Here is a 27,679-nt window from a genome sequence, read left to right as displayed (position 1 = left end):
AAAATTACCTACATTTTAAATTTGTTATGTAAGATTTATCTATAATCGAAAAAATTTATCGTGTAACTACTAGATATTTTATCTATTTCTAAAATAATACATTATGAATTCTTTAAACCTGATTTTAATTTATAAAATTGTGGAAATGAAAAGAATAAACTTTACAACTACATTGAACTATAAACAAAGAAAATCCGTTTGTATCTTGGTAAGTTTTATGTTATTTAATCTTACTCTAATCATATATAAGTTATGTTATTATAGACTTTTTGAATGTAAAGAGTATTAAGTAAATTCTATTTTAAATAAATAGGATCAAAGTTAATTAGATTAATTTAAAAAAAAACTTTGGCTTACCTTAAAATATAATAGAATTAATGTTATAAATTTAGATGAACTTCTGTATAAAATGTCTGTCCTAATTACGTTCAATGAACTTAATAAAACGCATGCAAACATATGATTTCTATTGTGATGAGAACAATTGTATTGTAATGTACGATCGTTACAAACGTTTATAACATAAAGAAAATTCTTTATTTTCTATATTAAATAGAAATATCATATGTTAAGCTATACAATAACATATAAATATATATATATATAAAAGAAAAGAAAAACGGAAGAAAGAAAACTGTTATTAGTGGTTAGATAACAATAACCTGTTTTACGAATTTCATGTAATAAGCCGTATGTAGGTTATAATTATTTTTGTTGGTCAACATTTCATAAAAACCAATCTTTTTTACTAACTGCAGCTTCAATTCCGTATTAGATGGATTTCTGAAAAGCTTTCTTTGTCTTTTATTTAATCTTCAGTAGCTTCACTGATTTAAAAAACAAAATAATAATAATAATTATTAATATTATAATTGGAATAATAGTGCAAAATAAAAACTTGTATAAATCAAAAAATATTCATAAAGTGCCAAAAATATTCTNTTTAATATAAAACTTATAAAAATAAGTTTTGTATAAGAATATAATTTTTTTTTAATGAAAGTATATTATAATTGTAATTAAATTGATCATTATCAAACACGTTTTTTGATATAGGAACATGTTTAAATTCGATATTCTATTTCTAAATCATATGATTTAGTAATATAAGTATAAATATTTTTAAAAAATATATTAATTAATGATTTTTCTAATGAATTTTTTTCACTATGATTGAATTTCGTAATGCTAATGTATCACACCATTAATCTAGTCATTCCATTCATCATAAATAATAGAAATAGAATGTATATATAACTTTCCCTTGTTTCCTTATCTATAAAATAAAGCAAACTAAATAAATTTTATTATATTAAATAAACGTCTACGTCTTGTTTTTCCCTTTTTTATCAGTAAATTTTCTTTATATAAAAAAATATTTAGTAGTTTTTATACTATAAAAATTTATCAAGCCATAATGAAGTAAGTTTACTTAAATATTATTAAAAATATCACCTAAATATTATTGATATCAAAATAAACCATCAGTTTATTATGATATGGCTGAATTCATTCTAGTAAACAATATTGATTGTGTAATAAGAGAGAAATTATATATGGATCAATAAACATCATTCCATACTTCGTTGATAGATTAAAAATTTTTCTTTACTTTTTTAAAAGTAGGATGATTTAATTTCTATTCAACTATTCTTACCATAAAGTTTATTAGTATAAAGAAGTATAAAACAATGAAATCTATTGTTTAATTACAATTAGATAGTTTTATTGTTTAAAAAAATTGAATTATTATGCTTACGTAAGCAACTACACGAGATGATAATAATTAACAATATATATTTCTTTTAAAGAAATTTTTTAACTTTAATTACTAAATTATATATGTTAAAAGCATTTAATACAGTAAAAACTCACTTAAATGACTAAATTTAGGATATGTAGTGTAAATGAGGTGTTAACTTAGTGGAGTTCTGTTTAGTGTTTTAAACAATAGATTGTGATTTTTCTGTTCTGTTAGTCTGGTAAAAGGAGCTAAATGTCATTCTATTAAGTTAGATGAAGTTTTATTTATGATTTATTAAAGTTTATGCAGTTTTACAATGGAATTTCATATGTGTTTACGAGATGGCCACGTAACTGAGATGAACACAAAGCGAGGTTTTATTGTATTTAGAACATATCTAATTTAAATTATATACGACATTTTCTATAGTATACTTAATTAAGATCTTCCAATTCGATAAAATTATTTAGTTTTTCCATATAAAATTATAAATATATAGACTATTTATGATTTGTTATTGAGCAATTCTTGTAAGTTAACAGAGTTTTACACTTCCGGAATTATAAAATATTCAAGTTTTTATATATTTTATAATGTATTTTTAATGTAAATAAAAATGGAAAAATAACCGTCCAGGAAATAGATTTTAGTTTAAAGAGAAAATAATAGGATAATGAAGAAGATTAAAAAAAATATTTTCAATACAATTTTTTAAAATTATTAGCATGAAATTTTTCTTTCTCACATTAAAATCTACATTTAAATTGTTTAAATAATTATTTTTCAGAATTGAAAATTTAATTAAAATCATTAAATGTACAAAAATAATTAAATATAGGCCTATATACCTTTTTTTTTTAAAGTAAACTGTAAACATAGATTCGTTTAATTTATTAAAATTCCTGTATACTTTTAAGAAAAAATTAATTCTATAACTAATAAATTATATTGACAGCTTACAAATAAACAAATTACATTAAAAAGTAAATAAAAAAATTAAATAGGAAAGAACATGTACTCAGATTGTATATGAATTAATAAAAAAAAAGAATTTAACCTTGAAAGAAAAATAAAAGAAATATATGTAAGAATTTTATAATCTATAAATATATCATTTGCATATATAAACAACTAAAATCACGTGTTTTTATATAATACTGATAGATGTTCCTGTATTAACAATGTTCTGTATCTATTCGTTTAGGATCGATGCTTTTGTTCTAAATTTGAAATAATCGACCTCATTTTGTAATGATCGTATCCTATAAAATAAAAAATAAAAAAAAAATTACCTACATTTTAAATTTGTTATGTAAGATTTATCTATAATCGAAAAAATTTATCGTGTAACTACTAGATATTTTATCTATTTCTAAAATAATACATTATGAATTCTTTAAACCTGATTTTAATTTATAAAATTGTGGAAATGAAAAGAATAAACTTTACAACTACATTGAACTATAAACAAAGAAAATCCGTTTGTATCTTGGTAAGTTTTATGTTATTTAATCTTACTCTAATCATATATAAGTTATGTTATTATAGACTTTTTGAATGTAAAGAGTATTAAGTAAATTCTATTTTAAATAAATAGGATCAAAGTTAATTAGATTAATTTAAAAAAAAACTTTGGCTTACCTTAAAATATAATAGAATTAATGTTATAAATTTAGATGAACTTCTGTATAAAATGTCTGTCCTAATTACGTTCAATGAACTTAATAAAACGCATGCAAACATATGATTTCTATTGTGATGAGAACAATTGTACTGTAATGTACGATCGTTACAAACGTTTATAACATAAAGAAAATTCTTTATTTTCTATATTAAATAGAAATATCATATGTTAATTTCACGTAACATGTTACGTGTATAAATTAATACATATGTATACAGTATAATTAAGTGTTCGATTTTTAAAAATAAATTTAAAAAAGAAAAACTTGTATTTCATTTGATATTATTTTTAATATATATTTAAACATACGTATTGATGTTTAAATATATTTAAATATTATGTAATGATACTTGAATATATAATTTAATATGATCGATAATAGAAACATTATAGATGTCAGAATACCGCTTACATCTATTAATACGTGATTAAAATTAATATAATAAATATTTTGTTAGATTTAATAATAATAATGTTTTTATGATACTTCTCGTTTGTTATTAAGTAAACAAGAGCTTGCTTGAGTAGTTGTTTATAGTAATTTAAATTTTTCCCCTTATTTTCATAGCAATTTCTTATTATTCTCATCGATAAAAAAAATTCTCTTTACCTTACTTTCTTTAATGATAATATGAATTTTAAACTTCATTTTTAATCGCAAGTAGCGTGTTTATAATGTTAAAACTTCGCTTAATTACCCATAAAAAAAATATTTTATGCAACGTGTATAATGATAATTTGTTAAATGGTTATAAATATTTGCGAGATAATACAGTTAAATAAGAAAATAATAATTATACAATCGTATATTAATATTATACTGGAAAATTGAAGAGTAAGGCTCAATATAGAAGAAGAAAGTCTAACCAAATGTTCTTAATAAAAGGCTTTATTTGTGTTTACACATTTCCTATAAAGCAACACCGTTTAATAAATTCATCAAAATTTCTATATTAAATTATTTTGTTTTAACATTATTAAATATTAAATATGCTTTTCTTTAATGTGTATATATTTTAAATGAGTTTTTTCTAGTGTTAATTTCATAATACTATAATTATCATTATTGTTTCTTATAGTGTAATTTTCACATAAAATATGACAAGTTTTAAATATAACCGCAATTCTTGTACCAAGAAATTCTCAAGTATAATTCCTTTGTAATACACTAATGCATTTTCAGGTTAACGAGCGAAAGTTCAATAACATAACAAATACTTACTTCTAATACATAAAACACATTTTAATATTATATAATAAAATTCATAAAACAAGTAAACAATAAGGTAATTTTGCGTAATTTATCACGGAAATTTTGCATAGATAACAATAAATTCATCCAATGATTTACATTGTCATTTAATATTCTAAATAATACATTGTTTTTATAATTAGTTTGTATTTATTTGTAGTTTGAAAATTAAAATTATTACAGATCTATATGTGAGTTTATTTATTGTTTTGTCAATGGATAAATTAGGAAATTTTTTAATTACATTTTAAATAGTGTATTTCCTATCAAACTAGAAGGTAAACAGTTTAGAATTGTATTACCTCTATACTATTTTTACCATTTATTTATTGTATTTAAATAAATTTAAATTGTTAAAATAATAATTCGATTGTTTTTGGGGTGGTTTTTTGTGCATTCTAAGATGCCACACGTTAAATAACTTGCATAAGTATTATCCTAAAATATATAAGATACCTTATAGTTTCGTTTATAATACTTCCTATATAGTTATAGAAAATAAATTGTTATTATTATAATATTATTATTGAGAACATTGTAATACAGTAGAGTTTGATTATTGTTCATTTCAAATAGATCAAATCCACAATAGAATTGTTAGTAAGGAAGAGGAATGAGGAACAACGTCCCCACTTGAACTGTAATAGAATATCAATAAATTATCGTAATTCAAATCAAAGCTTTATAATAAATAAAGGTTCGAATTCAGATTTCTCCCATGTATCTGTATAGGAGATAGATCGAGTTGATAATCAGAACCGTTATTGCTTTCCGCATTGAAACAATCAGAACGAAATCAAACGAAATAAAAAATGCACATTGCTATAAAGTATGGAGTTTTATTTTAAATATTATAATAAAAATACTTCTTTTATTAATTTATATTATTCTGTATACGTTTAGGTATAGATAAAGGATTATTATTCTTTATATAAAAAGAAAAGCTTGTAATTATTTCAGTCAAATCATCTTTATTTATAATAATAGAAGAGTTTTCTTAAGGAATTTTTTCAGAAATATTTAATTAAAACATTAATATAATTAACATTTTATTAATTAATATAAAGTTAACAAGTATTTTTAATATATTTTTATATATTTTTTGTTTTTTTACAGTGAAGAAAGGAATGAAATTTCTTTGTGTTCAAAATGCACTTTCATCTCAGTTCTTTCATCTCGGGAAAACTATTGGAAAATATCCATTTTATTTTATTGCTGGAACGTTATTTCTTGCGGCAGGATTATCAACTGGATTGTTTAAAATCAAACCAAATAGAAATATTGACTATCTATTTACTGCCAAAAATGGAAAAGCACAAACTGTTAAAAATCTGGTGGAAAGTCTTTTTCCCACGAACACTTCTAATTTCGCAGATATTCCAAGGATGACAAAATTAGAAATGGTAACAATTATTCAAATTGTAGCTAATGACAGGAAAAGTATCCTAAGAAAGAAAATATTAAAAGAAGTAATAATTTTAGATCAAATCGTTAAAAATTTTTCTATCAATTACAACAATAAGACATTTAATTACTGGAACTTATGCGGGAAAAAATATAAAAATTGTACGGAAAGTTCGTTTTTTAAACTTTTGCCTCACGCTAACGAAATATTAAATGGAAAAAGTAAAATAAAATATCCATTAGATATAAATAATATAACTTTTAAATATGATGAATACGTCGTATCATTAGGAGGAGTAGAAACAGATAATAAAGGATTTGTTAAAGATGTGAAAGCTTTAAGATTTATGTATACGATAGACATAAGTGATAAATATAAAACTGAAGTTATTAGTTTATGGAGGGATGCACTTAATGTAAAATTAATGTCTGTCCAATTCGAAAATATTTATTTTTCATTATTTGATCAACATTATCTTTCGGAAGAAATTCAAGCTGTTTCAGATCGTCTTCTTGTTCGATTACCTATTGTGTTATTTGCTGTTGTTTTATTTAGTTTTTTATCCTGCATTACAAATAAATGGTTGACAAGTAAACCGTGGCTCGGACCTTCGGCTTGTGTATCGGCTGTTTTAGCAATAGCCAGTGGTTTTGGATTAATATATAACATTGGAATAGACTACGTCGATTTTAATATTGGTTTATGTTTCATCATATTAGGTAAGTACACAGCTTATATTTTACTATATATTTTATTAATTAAGTAGAGTTGCTATTAATTGGAAAAATGTATTATTCCACGATGAAAAATATTTCAACCTAGATGATCTAGATAATGTGCATTACTATTGGAATGATTTAGGGCAAGAACTAAAAGTTTAAATGTATAGACAGTAACATGAGAGATCAATAATGATGTGAGTTCAGTGTCGAGTGAACAGAATAATTTAGTAATTGTTCCTACGATAGTAAATTCTGAGAAATATATAAAAGTATTAAATGTGCAGTTATGTGCTTATGGCTGGCTTATAGGCGATATAGCTTTATTTTCAGCACGATGAAGGATAAGACAGGACGAATATACTCTGTTGCAAATAGCTTAATTCAACTAATTCTTCAGACTAGATTTATTTGTAGAAAAACACGTAAACATTCAAATATTTTATTTGATGTTAAGTATGATAATTTTTTATACGGGAAGTGTTTTGGTGATAGAAGCTGCTAGAGTGAAGTTCATTGAACAGCTGGATTTGATGACTCGATATATACTAAATGATAATGATATAGGAATCACGTTGTTTCAAAAATACTCAGTGACGTAAGCGTCGTTCTGTTGATCAATCGCATGTGTTTAAAGGCGCGTGTTTAGCACGCGAATCAACTCGACAGACTTGTGCGAGAGACGAAGCGATAAATAGGGACATAGTTGTCCTGGTAACGGTGACGTTTCGACAATAGTGATAATAGGACTTTACAATAATACAGAGACTTTGTAATTCGATGAATATCGATTCTATTTAATATAATCGTTTATTTCTAACAATGTTAATGACCTTGTTCTCGAATAATCGACACTAGTTTGTTACTAATTCTTTCATACAAGGCCAATTGACAGCGCTGTGTTCCATTATTCTCATTGTTTTCATTGAATTACATATTCATTACTTATTTTCGAGAACACAGTTCACGGAAACTCATTTGATTCTTGAACATTTTTGAATATTAAAAGCTTTATAATCAATTATTCTTTTGATTATTTACGTGATTTCAATTTAAAATTTTCTCGAGAAAGGAGTTAGATGACAGGCATTACTCTATTGTTATCAGGAGAAGTATGATGTATAGGAGCAAGATATTACTAGAATTGAGACCAGATATAGAAAGCTTACGTGCCGGAGAACTCGAATTATATACAAACTTACGATCTGGAGAGATAGTCACGTAATTTTTTTAAATTAAAAGATGATTAAGAATTGCAGCAATGCATTGTAAAGATGTCACAAATAAATAATTGTTCGTGAGGTATAATTCTAATATATTTAAATAGTATAAAAGAAAATATTTAATTTTAGACTAAAAAGTTTAATTTATCGTCAAATAATACTATATTCCCATAGAATGTTAAGAATATAACTTTAATATTTTATATTTACGATTTTTATAGGTACCGAGATTGATGATGCTTTTGTATTAATATCTGCTTGGAGATGCACTTCGACAAATGATAGTGTAGAAAAGAGATTAGGAAAAGCTTATTCGGAAGCGGGAGTATCTATCACAATTACCTCTCTTACTAATTTTATTTCCTTTTGTATCGGAATGACGGCTCCATTTCCAGCAGTGCAAATGTTCTGTGGATACGCTGCCTGCTGTATTTTCTTCACCTACGTCTATCAAATTACATTTTTTGGACCTTGTATGGCTTTAAGTGGTTACCGAGAACAAAAGAAACTTCATCCTTTAACATTCCGTGCAATTTCTGGTAAATATTTTATTCGCTATTAGATTTATTTATTTGATAAATAATAATAATAATTATTAATATTATAATTGGAATAATAGTGCAAAATAAAAACTTGTATAAATCAAAAAATATTCATAAAGTGCCAAAAATATTCTATTTCGTCCAAATTACATCCCTTGTTTTAAATTAAAACAGTAGTAAGATATTCTGAATATTCGGACTGACAAACATCCTTGAAAACAATCAAAAATATTCATATATAATTATAATATTGGTCCGAATAGAAGTCGATGTTTTTACCCAGTTTTAAGTGTGAAAAATCTCTATTTATCTATCAACAACTTGGAAAAGAACACAAGATGGTGTATTGTTGAAGGACATAGTGTCAATGAACTTTAATTTATAATTAATAACTAATCAACTTAACTTTTCATTAGTCATTTAAAATCTTTAAAAACATTTATTGCTTTGTTACAAAATAATATTAAATGTATCAAATAGACGTATTATTTATTAATGCAAGATAAACTAGATTGATATTTGGATCCGCAAAGACCTTTCTTTTGAAAACACGTGCATTTTCGCAGGTTTGCATGAGCATTTTTGAAATCCTTGACAACATTATAATGAATGTTTTCTACGTCCTTTTTGATCACTGTCGGCAAAGTTCTCTATCGATTACAATAGATGAAAGTATATTATCAGGATTATCAGAACTTTATAAACCAGTTTAAGGCACACTATCAAATAAGGCTCGATAAGGTGAACTACCAATGACTTCAGATGTGATTAAAAACATTCCAATAACACTTAAATCAAGACAGAGTTATTTTAATTATTATACTTTACCATACAATTATAAGTTTGACAATGTATTTGATAGGCAAGTTATAATTGTATGGTGAGGTGTAATAATTAAAATAACCTTGTCCTGATTTAAGTGTTGTTGGAGTGTTTTTAATCATCTCTGAAGTCAGAAAATGCAGTTTTTTTTCGTATTTTATATAGTTTTAATTTATAATTCCAATTATAAAATATAAAACAAAGAAGTAATAAAAAGTTTAATTACTTATAATGAATAGGCTATATAAACTTTTATTTTATACATTTTACATTTTAGGAAAATGTATTTTATAGAAAATATTAATTGTATAAAATTAAACTTAAACTAAAATTAAGTATATTTACTTAATTAAAAAAGAATTATAACATTTAATTTATATTATAAATATGACTTTGAAAGATACAAAATTATTGATATTTCATTATTTTACATTTTAGAAAAGATATCGAAGGATGAGAACGAATTAACAGAAAGAGAAAAATCCGATCTAGAAGAAGATTTTTTTATGTCATTATTTAGGGACATAATAGGACATTTATTAACTTTATCAACAGCAAAAATTATAATAATGGTTTTATTTATAACCAATATTGGTTTTGGAATTTGGGGATTTTTAGTAATTAAATGCGGAAATGATTTTTCAGATGTTCTCAGTGATGATTCTTCAGTAAATATTTATACGGATTTATTTTTTAAATATTTTTATCAATATTATTATCCAGTTCAAATTATCATTGATCGTCCATTAAACTACGAAGATCCAAAAGTGCAAAAATCTCTAGAAAATATGATACAACGTTTTGAATCTCATCCTCATATTGCCGATTCTTCTTTAAGAATTTCTTGGTTGAAATATTATAAACTTTTTTCAAATATGCCAATAGGAAAACTTTTATTAAGAGGATATAATATGTCTCATAAACAAGATTTTATAGATGGCTTAAGAAATGTTTTCTTAAGATTTCCTCAAGCTAGAGAATTTCATGAAGATATTGTGTTTAATGAAAATTACACAGAAATTATGGCAAGTCGACAGATTATATTAATGACAAATATCTTTAATCAAGAAGTTGAAGTTAGTGTAATGAAAGATCTATACGAGATTGCTAATACTTCACCAATTCCCGTAAAGATACATAGTTTAGTTTTTCATTTGATGGAACAAGCTCTTCTCATAAAAAATACTATTTATGAATTAGCTTTAATGAGTGCTGCTCTTATTTGTTTAGTATTCTTTTTCTTCATTCCAAATGTAATTTGTGCACTTTCTATATCTGCTATTGTCACTTGTATTATATGCGAGACTGTTGGATTCGCATCTTTTCTTAATGTTAAAATGGATATGCTCTTGTTATGTGTACTTGTTCTTTGTGTAGGATTTTCAATTAACTATCCAACGCACATATCTTATTGTTTTGTAGTTGCTAAACAAATTAGTGCTGAAGAAAGAATTAAAAAATCCATTTATCAAATTGGACTACCAGTTTTACAAGGTATATTTACTACTATTTTAGGAATTTCTGTATTGCCTTTCGAACCATATTATTCTTCTATATCTTTTTTTAAAGTAATATTTATTCTTTCAATTCAAACAGTTTTTCATGCAATATTTGTAATTCCGGTCATATTAAGTCTGTTAAAAAGATGCGATAAATCTTTGTCAAATAATCCAAAGCCAACTGTTAATGATAATCTAGAAATCGAACGATTAAATGAAAATAAAGTATAAATAGTCTATTATTGATTTCTGTGTAATATATATTATTAAAAATTTTCAAGTGTATCATTTGATATTTTATAATACAAATAAATAAAAAGTAATAATTTGATTAACATTGTCTTTAACAAGAATTATTCAAAATCATATTTATAAAATATTCCCAAAGTATCATATCGTTAGTTTCGTTGTAACAACTCGAAAAAAATAAAGCTGAACTTCTTGATTACGAAGTGACTTGTTAGGGATAATAAACATGCGTAAATAATAAATCAATAACGCGGTGGACATATTTAAAATGCCGTATTCGACTATGTGCACCATTCTTAAGCACTATAGTACAGACAAGGAAGCAATAAAAGCAGCAAACGTGGCGAAAGATGTAACAATATTGATTTCCAGGAGCTTGTATGTTGTTTATTTCTACTGGGAGGGGTGTTTTTCTAATCTCCTGGAATGTAGTTTGGATAGATGAAAAGCGATTCATTCGTAAAATCATCTCCGAAAGAATAATTCGTGAGAAAGACAAACAAGCTGCGTATTGATCTTAAGAAACTAGACGTCACCACTCCTTATTATACAGTATTTACATATTTTATTTATTGTTTTCATGACTAATTTATTATTTTAGGCATTTAATTGAGCCTTAAATTTTACGTGTATTTCCTGTTTACATTTTAAAATAACTAATATAATTCTTTCAATAATTATTATAATCACTAAAAAATTATTTAGTAGAAAAAAATACCGTGTTTATAGAGATATTGTGTTTTCTTTTTATTATTAATTTAAAATTAGCATGAAATTTATTTTAAATTAATATCATATTTAATGTAATTCGATCTCGCGTGTTTTAGTTAACAAGAAATTTCAATTTAATAGTATTATATATTATTATTACTTCTATTAACACTTATATTAATATAATTATTAATATTTTACTAACTTATCAATTTTAATTATACCATCCGAAATAAATGGTTTATCGAGAATGACTACAAACTATAATAAAGAAAAGGAAGATAAACTTGGAACATTACGAGTTGTGTATAATATTATATGTACTGTACATGTCCTCAGCCTAAAAAGTATATGTAAGAGAAATGAAAGGCAGTTAGAAAAGAATAAAAGAACACGAATCATCCATTAGATTAAATAATAAACATTCGCCATGGTTTTAACATTGTATTAAAAACAACTGTAAGATTGATAATAAAAAAATAATATAGTGATATTATATGAAGAAAATTTAATTAAAAGAATTTAAAAAAATGTTACAATATAATAAAATATGAATAAAGGACTAGCGCTGGATGCATGCTGAGATGAGATACTGTGGTATAAAGCGCCTTACTGAGGTAATTGTATTTTTTCACCGAAGAAGACTGTGTTTAAAAGGGCAATAAAATCGTCAATTTATGAGTTATGTAGCTGTTCTTGACGGGATGAGAAACATAGTTTTAAACGTTGATTAAATTTTTAGAGGCATATTACCTTTTTATTATATCATTTTTAAGGCACTTTGAGACGACGAGGCCCTAGGTTCGAGCCTAGTGCGCATATTTGGCAATCCGCCACTAATTATTCGGTATATGATGTCTCTATATTCACTCATTGTAAATCTATGCGAGAAAATGCTGATCGCGTAAGTCCAAAACGAAATCATTCAAAATTCAAGACAGTACTCAATATGGACACAAAGCATTTTAAATTTCATCCAAATCGATCCATTAGTCGTGAAGATATTAATCATAATTTTGATCGAAATTAAACCGAGAGATCTTTATATATTGATAAGATGGAAAAGGTAATATTTTTAAAATAATTAAATCACCCCTATTTTACGAATAACCATTCGTATCAGTAGTTTCATGTAAATCCGAAGAGAAAGATAAAGGCAGCAATTATTAGGTATGAAAACGAATAATGTCGAAAGTTCAAAATGTAAATTCTAATAACGACTAACATCGTTATTCAGTCCGACCTTACTAGAGATACACACGACCCCATTATCTTCCTACTAATTGACCTTTAGCCACCAAAATTTAATAGCATCAATTCCCTAATACACAAACCTCCCTGCAGAATTTTAGAAATGTTCTACAAAAAACACAGGAGTTATTAAGCTTCAAACAGAGTGAACAAAACGTGTCACACACATACATATACTGTATTGTATATACACACACACCCGCACAATACCCACTAACATCCATTCATACAAAAATTACCCCCGAATTTTTTTTCATTTTTTCACTTTTTAAGATGTCCTAAGTCCAAAAATGTAAAAATCTTGGAGGGTCATTTTTTTGACCGATCGCCATACTTTCTGTTATATAACAGCTGTTATATATGGGAAAGTAATAAAGAATGGATAGATATGCAGTGGATACTCATCCCAAGTAAATAGTCTGGTCCCTGCTACTTAATTACCTAGGCGAGCCGAGCAGTAAGGATCCACCAGTGACCAAGCAATTCTGTTCCCTGAACACTAGGAGTTCGGTCGTGGGTTCCCGCCTCTCCAAGACTTGGAGTTTTCCGGGTTTTCTCCACGTCTCTAACGCCTGAATAGTAACCAGTTAACTTTATAAAGTCCTCCCGGAAGGCACCCCCTAAGCAGATCACCCAAGTGCTGCGTTGCCGTAACTTAATAAACAAACAAACTGTAAGAAGTTTTTATGAGAAAATCCCGTTTTGGGGCGAGAGAGAATAAAAAAGCAGAGGGCAATAGTTGTTTTTGAGAGAAGAAATATAGCGGCCTAATCCTTGTAATTAATTGTTATAAGTAAATTTTGTTCAGTAGTTTTTTACCATTGCCTTTATCTTATTCGAAACAATAGTACCTTCCATAAGTACGAGTCGTACAATATTGGCACAGTAGACAGAATTAGCTAGTGTGTCTCTACCAACCACGTCTACAAGAAAGAAGCCAAACAAGTAAGGTGCACGCACGAAGGTAGGAAGTCTTAAAATTTAAAATTGAAGTTAAAAGTGTAAAATTTTGATCGTAACAGAAACAAAGCTATAGTTCTATCTATAATAGAAACAAAGCTTTACTATAATAAAGTTATAGTAAAGCTTAAGAGCTAACTCTAGGAAGCAATAGCTTTAAAGATTTGGTGCTGATACTACGAAAACTAAAGGATTTAAGTTGACCGTGATTCGGTTAGAAGCTAATATGTCTACGGTTGAAGAAATTAAATATGATTTAGAAGGAAGGACCATTGAATATTTGAAAGAAGAATTGGAGGAAAGGCAATGATCACGAGTTGGTAAAAAATCCGAACTAATAGAACGATTAACTAGCTCAATGTTAAGTGAAAGTCAGAGTGTTAATGAAACTAGCCAGACAAAAGAGGAACAAGAAATGAATGAATCTCTGTCCGAAGATCAAGTTGTAAATCTAAGTCCTATGGTTTTCATCATACTCATAAGACTTAGATTGGCTAATGGAAAAACTATTATTAATAGATAACCAGCAACAGGCAGTGCGAAACTCAAAGGAGACAGTTATTGAAGTCCAAACTCCACTGAGTTCACTGGTATTGGCATGACAAAGGAGAAACCAATTGGATTTGTTGATCTACCTATTTGGTTGCAAGGCCAAGTCACCACAGCGAAAACAGCAGTGTTCGAGAACAACCCAGTTCCTTTCGCTTTAGGAGTAGATTGGATTGGCCAAGCAGGAGTAAAAATGACGTTGAGGAAAGATAAATGTGAAATAGTCACAAGAGATGGTAATTTGATTCCTGTACAACCTCCCATTGAAGAAGCAACACAAGAATAATGTTTGTTAGCGCTGCAGCAATGCATATAACAGAGAGTAAGACTATTAAGACGAAGACCAATGGAACTATTATCCCCAACCCGAGGAATTTGACAAACTAGCAAACCCAGAGGAGTTCATACTTCAAAGTACAGAGAGCCAGGAATTAATGAAGAACGAAGGAAGGAAATGTAACTCTAATTAGAAAATATGATTGTATATTGCAAAATGAACCGGGAGAATATAACAGTTCATCATCGCATAGAACTGACAGACAAAACACCGGTAAGGAAAACACTATACCATTATTCTTAGAGTGAACGAGAATTTATTAATAAAAAAATAAAGGAAATGCTTTCGTCAAACATTATACGAAAGTCAAATTTACAGTATGCATCTTCAGTCGTATTAGCCAAACAACCTCACCATGTTACTACAAAAATACGACTTTGTATTGATTATCGAGACCTGAATAGCAAGACAAAACGTGACTCATTTCCATTACCAAGAATAAGTTATATAAGTTACATAACGCTGGATAAGTTACATAACGCCAAATAGTTTTTGTCTCTTGACCTTAAGAGTGGTTATGGCAAATTCCGTTGGCAGAAGAAGATATACATAAGACAGCGTTCATTACGGCAGACAGATTGTACGAGTTTAACAAAATGCCGTTGGATTATGTAACGCCCCTGCCACTTTTCAGAGGGCGATGTCAGGATTGGGATACAAGAAGGGATACTAGTTTACCTAGATGACTTTATATTGTTTTCATCAGATTACGAACACCACAAAAACTTACTCAAAACAGTACTAACAATACTAGCAAAAGCTCATTTAAGGATATTATCACAAATGCCAATGGGGATTAAGAGAGTTCTTATGCAAGTGCAAAATGGAGAAAAAGTTGTTGTGGAATATGGTAGTTAAAGTACTAGTGATAACGTATTCTTCATTCGACCAAATTCGATGGGGTCACAGTATACTGGGCTATCTGTGAAAGATTTCGACATTACTTGGTTGGAAAGAAATTTACCCTATACATTGATAATTGTGCAATCAGTTGTTTAGACTAAAAGAAAAGTTGTACGCAAACTCACTCGCATAGCTTTAGAGTTACAGGAATATAAATATGACGTTAAGCATAAGACTGGAGCTACCAATGTACTACCCGACATATCTAGAAATCTAATCCAAGAATTGAACGTACAAATGCTAATCATGGAGAGGAGAATCTCTAGTGAAATTGAATATCATCAAAGCGACGACCTAAAATTAGATAGTACAATTAGAATATTAAAAGACGGAAATCTCTCACTAGAAGAGCAACAACGTAAGAGCACTTCTACAAAGAATCGATTTGTGTTACAGAATGATATATTATATCATTATGATGTTCAAGATAAAAATTATTTACAATTTGTTGTACCAAAAAAATTCAAATCTGAGGTCCTGAAAGCCAATCACGACAACGTTTTAGCTGGCCACTGCAGAGAAAACCTTGTCGAGAATCCTAGATCACTATTGGTGGGAACATATAGTGAAAGAAGTTAAAAGTTACGTTAACAGTTGTCAAATGTGTCAAATGAATAATGATTATCCATCGAAAAGTAAAGCTTTCTTACAAACAAAGGACGTACCGTCACGGCCCTTTGAAATGTTAGGTTTTGATCATATTGGGATACTGCCATCAGGATCGAGAAATTCAAAAAGATGGATTTTGATATGCATAGATTATTTACCCGGTATTTAGTAGCTTTGAGTAGTTTAAGCACGAAGACCAACATCGAGAGTCTTACAAGAGAAGGTATTCGATGTGTATGGATTTCCAAAGACGATCATCAAAGACGAACGTCTTTTGTGTCCGAAGATTTTGAGAACTTTCGGGAGAACCATGGCGTTCGTCATATACGAACGCTTTCCACTCCAAGCAAACAGACTTGTGGAGAGAACAAACCGTACTCTAGAACAAGGGTGGGCAACCTTTTTTATAACATGGGGCAGAATAAATTTTACGTTTTTTCCGCGGGCCATAGTAGTTAATTGACACCTTGTGACCTGTAAATTTTTAGTCTGCAAATATGAAATAAATAAATAAATAAAAATAAATTAATTACTACAGTCGACCCCCCTATAACACTGTTGATTATTCCGTTTTATATGAATTCCATGTTGTATGAGTCACTTAGATTTTACAAATGCGTGTGCCGGGCTGTGAACGGCTCACCTATTTGTAAAATCTAAGTGACTTTAAACACAATAAAGACAGCACTATGTAGTTGGATACGACAGACATTACATTTTCTAATTGCATAGCTTTTGCACATAGATTTTTTTGATGGATGACGCGATGAGATATAAATAATTTAGAAAAATTCTGTTCTCCCATTTTTTGTTTAAATAAGGAAATGACTCCCTTATTTTTTTGTCATTGCTGCCACAACACTTTAGAAAATAATATTCAATTTAAACTAGACGAATTACATCGAAAAATATTTATTTATAATTTCTTCTAAACATCTCGCGGGCCGGATAGAAACTTTTCGCGGGCCGTAGCTGGCCCGCGGGCCGGGGTTGCCCACCGTTGCGAGTCTAGAAGACATCTTTAGGAAATATGCTGATGACGATATCACAGCTTGGAAAAGACATGTGTCAACAGCAGTGTTTGCTTATAACACGAAACACAAGTCAACTCAACAAAGTCCTTTCTACTTCATGGTTTTGAGCCAAGAACACCAGAAATACAAAGATTAGGAGAGAGACAAACTCTGAAAAAAGCTGAGAATAGATTGACTACAACAGTTGAGAATTTTGCTCAAGTTCATGATCAAAATAAAACATCTAAATACAGTAAAACCTCGATTATCCGGACTAAGTGGGGCTGAAGGTAGTCCGGATAAGGAAAAATTCGGATAATCGAAACAAACACTTTAATTTATTTTTTAATGATAATACAATACGTTTTCTTTTCGATGACATATCGGCAATATTAAAAGTAAATACTGTATTTAAATTGTGATCAAATTTTCAAGAAACAAACGTTCGTATTGAATTTAGACGACTACTGACCAACGCTAACAGACTACCTATTGTTTAAAAGGCCCTCCGATGGCGCAAGTAAACGGATTTTATAAAATAAAAAGCAGTTGAAACTGCACTTTTATGAATAAAAATTTGACAAACTATTTATCGTTTTATGACGAGTAAAATTTTTTCGTCGCGTTCGCGGCTTTTAAGTAATGCATAAACCTTCAAAACGCGAGGCCCTTCGGACCGCGAGGCGTAGACGGTGGCCCACGTTGCCCATGCCTTACGCCGCCCTTGGTCATAGAAACGATGTAATTTAAAAATAAAATTTTTTATAAATACATATGTCAAGTTATATATTTATTACGACGCAAAATATATTTAAGAGTTTACGGCCACTGTGCCAGGTGAGACGTTGTTGAAACAAAAAAAATTATGCATTTCATCACGTACATAAACAGTATCGTAATTCGCCAAGTGCAAATCAGCAAATTCGTAAAATTTTTGTTTATTTTGAACAATCCGGATAATCGAAAATTCGGATAATAGAGGTCCGGATGATCGAGGTTCTACTGTATATAAAATTACTTGTCCTGACTGAGTCATTGATTGATTCATCATCGCTCAGAGCAAACCGCTGAACCTAAAGCGTGAAATTTTGCACACAGGGTACGTCATGAAAACACACTAAGAAGGGATTTTTCGAAATTCCCCCGCGGAGGGAGAGGAAAAGGATTAAGGTTTAACCTGAAGAATGGCTTCTACTGGACTTCTTTAGATGCGATTTTTTGTTTTCTACTAAGTTTACTCTTCATTGAGTACTTAGGTGTATTAAATTGATAACATTTCAGACATTGCAATAAATATTTTTATATATTTCGATTTTTCATCCAAATGTTCGAACCGTTTTAAATTTGAATTTGTTATTGCATATTGGTTCGATTATAGAACGATTGTAAACGTTCCAGAAAATTGATCAAATTGAAAACAGTTCGTTTGATTCTCAGCGGTAGGTGTTATATAACAATTACTATGGTTGTTGAAATACTGAATATAAATGGGATTTTGCTTGCAAAATCCGCGCGGGCAAAGTCGCGGGTAACAGCTAGTCTTTTTATAAAAATAAGCACGAATCTAAGATTAAGGAACACGACTTAGTGTTATATCGTCGTTTAAACAGACATAAATTTCAGAGCAAATGGAAAGGCCCATATATAGTAAAGAGCAGTAGCGTGCCGTCATTGGAAGTGGTGGATGCGCTGCTTTCCTTGTATTTTCTAAAAAACAAATACATATTAATTTTAATTATATGAAAATAATCGCACAATATTTTATTATAGCCGAATTATGTATCTTATTACAAATTTCTATACTACACTTGAAAAAAAGGTAATATTGCTATTGTATATTCGAATATACAATAGCAATATTACCTTTTTTTCACGTGTAGTATAGAAATTTGTAATAAGATACATAATGCGGCGGAGTGAAAGCGTTGTATTGCCCAGATCCAAAAAGCCAGATTCGCGCATGGGCTTTACAGAGCACCAATCTCCCCCGGTTTAGCCGGTGGAAGCCTAGGACCTCGGGTGGGTGCTACATGTATAGCGCATCCAATTCTATTCGGAACCGGTTCTGGGTTGTTAGCCGCTTGCCGGCTAGATATTTGGCCGCCCTCGCCCGATTACGCGAATCGCGAATAGATTTATAACTTAACCCAATCGATATGAATTTACTGGTATGTTTTTACGATAGTTCTGTATAGTTGACGGGAGTTTTAAAAAATCCATTAAAATATTTGATATATTTATTCCGCTCTCCGATTTTATATTACTCACGGATTTCAATGTTAAACCAGTGATATTACGATTTCGTTCATCTTTAAGGGGATGTAGAAAAAAACATACAATTCTTGTATAATGTTAAAAAATTAACCGTTACTTTGGTAGCATCATTTACAACTAAATTTAATGAACGAGAGAGATGCACGAGGTATAGAAAAAGCTCTAGAATTTTTTTTTCTTACATTTACGATTTATATATCCGTTGTCATAAAAATTTGTCTTTCCACTTTTTTCCCGAGACTACAAATATTCGAGTACAAAGTAATTGGTTTTGACTTATTTCTACTTAAGAAGTAGTTAAATAATTAAGCGATTAGGGAATTGGAGACATAAACAAAACCCTGATGAGAGTCGAAATTTTACTTAAACAAAAGCTTAACGGAACCAATCTCTAATGTAATTAATGTAATAAAGACAGAAATTTTTCCAGTTCAATGACATTGACTGAAAAGTTGTAAATTTTGGAAATTTCCGTGGACCATGGTCCTAAAACGAATTAGTTAGAAAACAAACGACGGACAATCTATTAAGTTTAACAAATTTAGATTTTCACAGCGATGGTGAGAAACATTTAAAATGTACTGTACAACAACCCTGTCACGTCCTTTGAGGTATACTAGTGATGCGACAAAAGAGGTATTTGACATTGACCGGTATCGGCACCCTGGGGATTTGGCAGTCCGTGTGTATGCACGCTCTGCAACCGTTTTCGATTCCATCCATTAACCACTCGTAGGGAGCTATTTGACTAACTTGTAAGTGCACTGTTTTAAGATTTAAAAAGTAAAGAATATTTTATATTTTTATGTAAGTTTCTTTACAAAGCTATATTGAATTATAATTTTCTTTAAAAGTATATTCGTACAATTGAAGAATATTTTGTACCAGGTATGTACCGGTACATCCACCACACATTTTATTTCATCGAGTAAGTTTTTATTATTTTATTTTTAACTGTAGACCTTATATCGTGGCTAGCAATTCGGAATGTAATTGTGATACAGTAGAGCCTCGATTATCCGGCCGTCCTAGTCGGCAAATTTAAAATGTCCGCTATTGATGTGGCGCTACAATATTTGGCTATGTCTCGGCTACTTTAATATTATTTTTACGTGTTTTAGCTGGTAACACTGGATTGACCATGAAAGGGAGTCAGTATTTAAACGAGGCTTAACTTTCTAATTTTTAACGATACAATAGCGATGATTATTACAGTAGAGCGTCGATTTTCCTAATCAATTGGGGACTGGAGATGTTCGGATAACTGATATTTCGGATAACCGATTTATGTACGAAAAAATAGTTTAACGTATCCGATGTTGAAATTTTTCTCTGTTGCGTGTCGCTTCGCGTTGAATTTTCGTCGATGTTAAGCCTAACAAAGACTATTGTATCGTTAAAAATTATTTTTTTATTTTGTACAAACAAAATAAATATATTGAAAAATATAAAAACAATAAAAAAATTATACTTCAGAAGTTAATTTAGTATCAAAAACATAAAATATTTGAGTAGCCCAAGACATAGCCAAAGATTGAAGCTCCACAGCACTGGCGAAAATTTAAATTTGCCAACTGGAATTCTTTCGGATGATTGACGTTTCGGATGATTGACTTTCGGAAAATCGACTCTCTACTGTATTTTAAAAAATTTTTATTAGGCTTAACATCGATGAAAATTCAACGCAAAGTAGGTTAATAGCGATATACTAATATACTAATTACATGGAATATAATAATATACTACATTAATAGATATAATGTAGTATATTATAGAATATAATAGATTTTTTCATACTTTTCGGTTATCCGCCCTTTCAATATTCCGACCAACCCCAGTCCCCAATTAGGTCGGATAATCGAGGCTCTACTGTATTCAGAACCGTAACTAGGGTATGGTCAATGTGGCCCCCCCGCCATAGGCGCCGATTTAATAAAGGCGCCAACGAGAAGGTTTCGAATTAATATGTATTCGAAATTAATAACACAAAAAATTTTTATATTTATATAGTATTTAAATGTCATTAGATAACTTTTAATAGCATTTTTTTAGAAAAAATTAATTTTTTAATAATAAAAATTAAAAATGCGCCATTTTTATTCTTGGCTATAGGCGTCCAAAATCCTAGTTACGTCTCTGGTGATATTAAAAGTCTACGGTTTTTACTGGCTTATCGAATAAACGATACGAATGGACCCTAGACCATCACTGACGCGCAATTGACTGATTGTCCCTGGATGTCGGCTTCTTACAGAAACACAACTTCGCTAACATCAAATGTCACGGCACGCTACTGGTAAAGAGGATAGTTAACCCCGTCACCTATCTCATTGAGGGAATTCAAGATGATGACAACAGGATTATACACGTGTTCTTATCATCTAAGAACCGATTGAGAAGGACTACGTGCAAATGAAGCTAAGAACTAAAAAACTGTTACTAATGTCTCTAGAAGAAAACAGAAGAATTTTAAACAAAAGCTATTGTTTTGTCTAAAAGCAGTCATAGTCGAGATGTAAGAAGTTTTTAAGAGAAAATCCCGCCAGGAGGCGAGAGAGAAAAAAATGCAGAGGGCACTAGTTGTTTTTGAGAGAAGAAAGATGGAGGCCTAATCGTTGTAATTAATTGTTATAAGTAAATTTTGTTCAGTAGTTTTTTACCATTACCTTTATCTTATTCGAAACAGTAGTACACTCCATAAGTACGAGTCGTATACAAACTAACAAACAATCAGTAAGCGACCACAGGCTTCTGGGATGACTTTTGCGGTTTTGTATCTGAGGTTTAAAAAAAATTACACGTTAGATTTTGATGATTTTGGTGTCAAAATACTCAGTAGAATACTGGAATGTTCATAAATTATTCTTTGGAAAATATAATTAACTCTTAGATAAGATATAATCAAAAAACTCTTTATCTTTGATGCTTAATAAGAAAGGTATTTTGACATTTTTGGGTGCTGTTTTCTGGAATAAAAAGCCAGACAGTTGCTTCATGTTTTTGCAGAGTTTGGAAAATTAGGTTGAACTATGGAAAAGTTATCCGAGTTAAAAGTTTTATCCGAATTTGAACTGGGATAAATTTTAAATTAAAATACTGTCGACCCCCTTATAACGCGGTAGATACGTTCCGCTTTATAAGAATTTCGCGTTGTAGGAATTTTTAAATACGTGAGCCAATCACAGCCCGTCACGTGTGCAGTTTAAGGACTACGACTGTTTGAAGGGTTTTCTTCCATAAAGTTAATAGATTCTAGACTAATTTGACTCAACATTTCCAAATTACGTATAATTTTTTGGGAATAATCCGTATAAACTATGCTATAAACAAAAAATTGTAGGATTACTTACCGAGTGTGCACCGTTCGATGACGCCATTACTTAAGCTTGTTTTCGTCGCGGATCAGCGCACCAAATGGCGGCCGCGTTTTCTGATAAGTTATTTTTCTGCGAAAAATTCGTTGAACTTTGGAGACATCATTAACAGAAATAATTTTTATGGCCGTTGAATAAGAAATGTTTTTTCACAAGAAAAGTATAAAATTACAGTACTGTATTAGACTTACAAATATACATAATTTATATATACAAACCTATATTTATATGTACTGTATAAATCTAATTTTTTTATAATTAATATATAATTATATATACAGTACCTAATTTATATATAATTTAAATGTAATACTGTACAGACGATAGTAAACGCAACTTGCCCGCCTAAAATCTCCGTAGCGTGGCGCTGAACGGCGGAAAGTTTAGCTGCTCCTCCTCTATTGCGATGACGTTTTACCGCATTTTACGAGTCTCTTTTAACTACCTTATACAAATACGGTCGCAATTTTTTCGCCGCGATATACGAATCCGCATTATTTGAACCCGCGTTATAGGGGGTCTACTGTAATAATTTCGAAACATTGTTGCCCGTCAACGGTCAAGTGGATAAAAGCACTGAACACTAATAGTTGGTTGAGAGTTTGTGCCTCACTAACGTGTTGACCACATGGAGTTTTCCAGGTTTTCTTCGCATGTCTAACACCTAAACGGACTAGTTTTCCTAGAAATTCTTTTAGAACATATTCCTTTTGATAGAGCTTTTGTGAGTTACGTTATCTTATCTTTATAATCCTAAAATTTAAAGCATTACTAGCTCCAAAAAATGCTATTTTATTTAGTTATATGAAATTATTTTTAAAGAAATTAATCTACAAACGTTCCGTGACTATTGGTAAGATATCATGAAGATATATATCAAGCAACATTATCAAACAAATATCTTAAACAGTGAAATAAATTTGACTTAAGTCAATGATCTGTTTATTAAAGTCAAGGTTGATGTTAATAACGATATATCGAACTTCAAATAATAAGCTGGAAATGTCAATAAACCATAGAAATTGTCGGAGGACATGCAAGACATGTTTATGGTGCTGCTAATCACACTTTCAAACCACAATAATCTGTTTTGTTACTTTAAAATGAAGGTAAATATAATAGCGCATATCACATAACTTTAGTAGCAGAAATAGTGACTTTTATATATAAAGTTAACTAGATTGAATCCCATTAATTTTAAAAATATAATAAATTGTGAATAAAATTCTTTAGGAGACCCAAAATATATACAGGACTATGTACTGGTACTGTGGTTTAGTATCTACCGTACCAAGGTCATGCTGTCAACTATACTGACATGTGAGAGAAAGATTGTAATGAACAATACTTAATGTTTTTACAGTAAATTTAATTTTAAAAAAGATTCAAATTAAGATTTATTACCTATGTGTATGTGTAAGGGTTATTCATAAGTTCAATTCATAAGTTCTAAAATGTGCGCCATTCTTGATTTCATAACGGATTTATCCTTGATCCGTTATGAGAGTCTGGTGATAAATGCAAATGATCCGAGTCTAATGTCCAACTATTAACTTGTATGAAGGTCATAATAAGATTTGGTTTTCATCAATGTAAAAGTCTCAAGTGCATTTAGAACAAGAGCAGTAGTACAGGACATAGTATAACAAATAGTGATACTGTAATAGTGAGGTTTTTTAATTATATTAGTATAATTCTACTCTCTTGTAGGTAAGTAAAATTTTATATCATGTCTTTAGAAAGTCATTTTTCGTTTTAGATTAAAAAGTATATTATTTATCAAAATATGAAAGTGCAGACCCGTATAAGATTTGGTCGAAATATACCAGTTTGTGAGTGATTTAAAATTACACACTCTGGTTTATTACTGAGAACTTTTCTTATCTACGATAAACTGCAATCAGAAAATATTAAAGTAAAAATTCCAGAAATAAACAATTCATAAGTTCTAAAATGTGCGCCATTCTAAAAATATGATTAAATCTCATGTATTCTCTCTCCTCCAGTCTGGGACACAAATCATCCCTGTGATAAGTGTATCCACGCTATAGGCTTGAATGATGGCAATCACCTCATACAGGGGTACGCAGACGATACCGTCATACTGGTATCTGACAAAAACCGTGACAGGCTGTCAGTCCTGTGTAACAATCTATTAGCAAAAATTTCAAGCTGGAGTGCGGAGATTAACTTGCCCATCAATTACTCCAAGTGTTACTACATCATCTTTTCGAAAAACACTCCTCTTCAGAAGAGCCCTCGTATAGAGATCGATGGGGTAAGAGTCTCCCGGGTTAAGGAGTGCACATACCTTGGGGTTAAGCTTGAACAGCAACTTCAATGGTCTAGCCATGTCAATATGGTAGTAGCTAAGGCAACCAAGGCTTCGAATGCTCTCATTAGCATTGCTAAGAATACCTGGGGCATAGGCTATAAGGCAGCTAAACACATCTATCTTGGGGCAATCGAGCCCATTCTGCTCTATGCGGCCCCCATTTGGGCTGATGCTACCCAGAAAGTGTACATCCAGAAAAAACTATCAAAAGCCCAAAGGGTAGCTGCCCTCAGGATTTGCAGGGCCTACCGGACAGCCCCGACTTCTGCCCTTTTGGTGATTGCCGGTCTAATACCAGTTCACATCAAGGCCAGGATGATGGCTAGGAACTGGAAATTCAACAACCTGTTTCTTAACAATAACCCACTAGATAATATCAGGAATAATAACACACTTTTGGAGTTACCCAACGACCTTAAAAATGACATTTTAACCTTCGGGATCGAACTCAAGGACCCCACTTCAAACACAATGTATGACTATCCATCTGCCAGCAATAACATCTCTACTTACAATGAAACTAACGACATATCCATCTTCACTGACGGATCAAAAGACGACAACAAAGTTGGAGCGGCATTTGTTCTCTATGACCATCAAACTGGGAAAACTCATCGTTCAGCATTTAAGCTTGGTCCCCATTGTTCTGTTCCCCAAGCTGAAATTCTGGCCATTACAAAGGCTATTGACCACGTCTTTGCTGAATGGTTTCCTCATAGCAAATCTATCACAATATACTCAGATAGTATTACTGCGATTTACTCTATCACCAATCAAGGGAAACGGGGTGACAACGTCCTCCATATTCACCAGCTTCTCTCCAACAACAGTCACGGACATAATATCCAATTTAAGTGGGTGCGTGGGCATTCTGGCGTTGTTGGCAATGAGGCCGCTGACCGCCTTGCCAAGTCCGCCGCAGTCTCAACCTTGCCCTCCAGCTACAGCAAAATTCCTCTCTCCAAAATCAAGCACTGGAGCTATCAAATCGCCCTCCATCAGTGGCAAGAAGAATGGAACAACAGTGACACTGGAAGATTAACATTCGACTTTATCCCTGACATAGCTCGCCGACTGGAGTGGAAACACTTCACACCTAAGTTTGTCATGACCCAACTCCTTACGGGTCATGGCAACTTTCGCGCTTACTTAAAGCGCTTCAACCTCCGCAACGAGGACACCTGTGACTGTGACAATAACTCAATCCAAAACAGTAAACATTATCTGTTTGACTGTAGTCTCTTTGACGACAAAAGAAACAACCTTCTAGACAGCGTCCTCTATGAAGGTTTTAACTGGCCTTGCCCACTTAATGTTTTCATCGAAAACAAGGTCATCTACAGCAGACTCAATGACTTCTTATCAGCCACTGAAGCTCTCAACCCACCAAGGAATCTACCTAACACCAAAGACGAGCATGCAACTACGTGAACGAACTTTTCTTCCCAGTGTGCTTGCCTCGAACTGTGCGTGTTTTCTTACCCTAAATGGGTATCCTTCAGCCCTGGACAGCTTTTAGCATTAGCAACTGGCTCCATTCTGTCATCTGTCTTGTAAATATTTTGTGTAACTCCTGATTAATAATCTGTTTATTACTTTTTACTACGTACACGTGGTCAGCATTCATCAGCTGTTATGTTCATTGTCAATTATATAATATTGTCGGGTTCTTTAAATCTTAGTTGTACTTCCTTTATTGTCTGTTATAAGTTGTCGCGCCATCTAATTGTATATATTTTCTAGTATTTCCCTGTTAATGTATTCATTTGTTATACCACTGTATTTGCTTATTGGTTTAATAAATGCAAGCGCTATGTGTTCTCAACTTTACCTGTCCCAACCTCATCCCCTATTCTTCATAACCCTCACTCTTCCTTCCGAACTTTCCAACCTCCAGGTCGTACCTTTGAGTGATACCTGGAGGACCTCCCCTCCTTCAATTAATAATAATAATAATAATAATATAGGCTTGAATCCTTGAACTACAGACTGAAAATATGCACGTATGTTGTTTTCGAAACCGTGTTTTTTGAATACATTGGACTTCGAACTCGCATTTGAGTTATAAATAAACACTTGGCTTTATTTCCGTCATTTTAGTTGATACGTGACGATAGCACGTTTCGGGCAAAGCCCCTCATCAGTCAACTAAAAAATATATACAATTTTTTAAAAAGTTTACATAAAATATCTTACAAACATAATTAAAATAACGTCTTACCTT

At 30.5% G+C, this 27,679-nt stretch overlaps 2 protein-coding genes across 2 annotated transcripts; both read left to right on the top strand.

The window, feature by feature from the left end:
• The first annotated feature begins 193 nt into the window (after window positions 1-193).
• Window positions 194-11,121, top strand: LOC111626782 (patched domain-containing protein 3-like). The gene is made up of 5 exons (XM_023370285.1): window positions 194-208; window positions 5,797-6,804; window positions 8,249-8,566; window positions 9,830-10,045; window positions 10,115-11,121. The coding sequence occupies exons 2-5, from the start codon at window positions 5,808-5,810 to the stop codon at window positions 11,119-11,121; spliced, it is 2,538 nt and encodes an 845-aa protein (XP_023226053.1). The 5' UTR covers window positions 194-208; window positions 5,797-5,807.
• A 14,358-nt stretch (window positions 11,122-25,479) lies between these two features.
• Window positions 25,480-26,886, top strand: LOC111626781. The gene has a single exon (XM_023370284.1). It carries the CDS (start codon window positions 25,480-25,482, stop codon window positions 26,884-26,886), a length of 1,407 nt encoding a protein of 468 aa, XP_023226052.1.
• Window positions 26,887-27,679: the final 793 nt, after the last annotated feature.

Source organism: Centruroides sculpturatus, unplaced genomic scaffold, assembly GCF_000671375.1.
Source record: "Centruroides sculpturatus isolate CEXI.00-Female unplaced genomic scaffold, Cexi_2.0 scaffold388, whole genome shotgun sequence".
Lineage (NCBI taxonomy): Eukaryota > Metazoa > Arthropoda > Arachnida > Scorpiones > Buthidae > Centruroides > Centruroides sculpturatus.
This window is presented reverse-complemented; position numbering and strand designations above follow the sequence as displayed.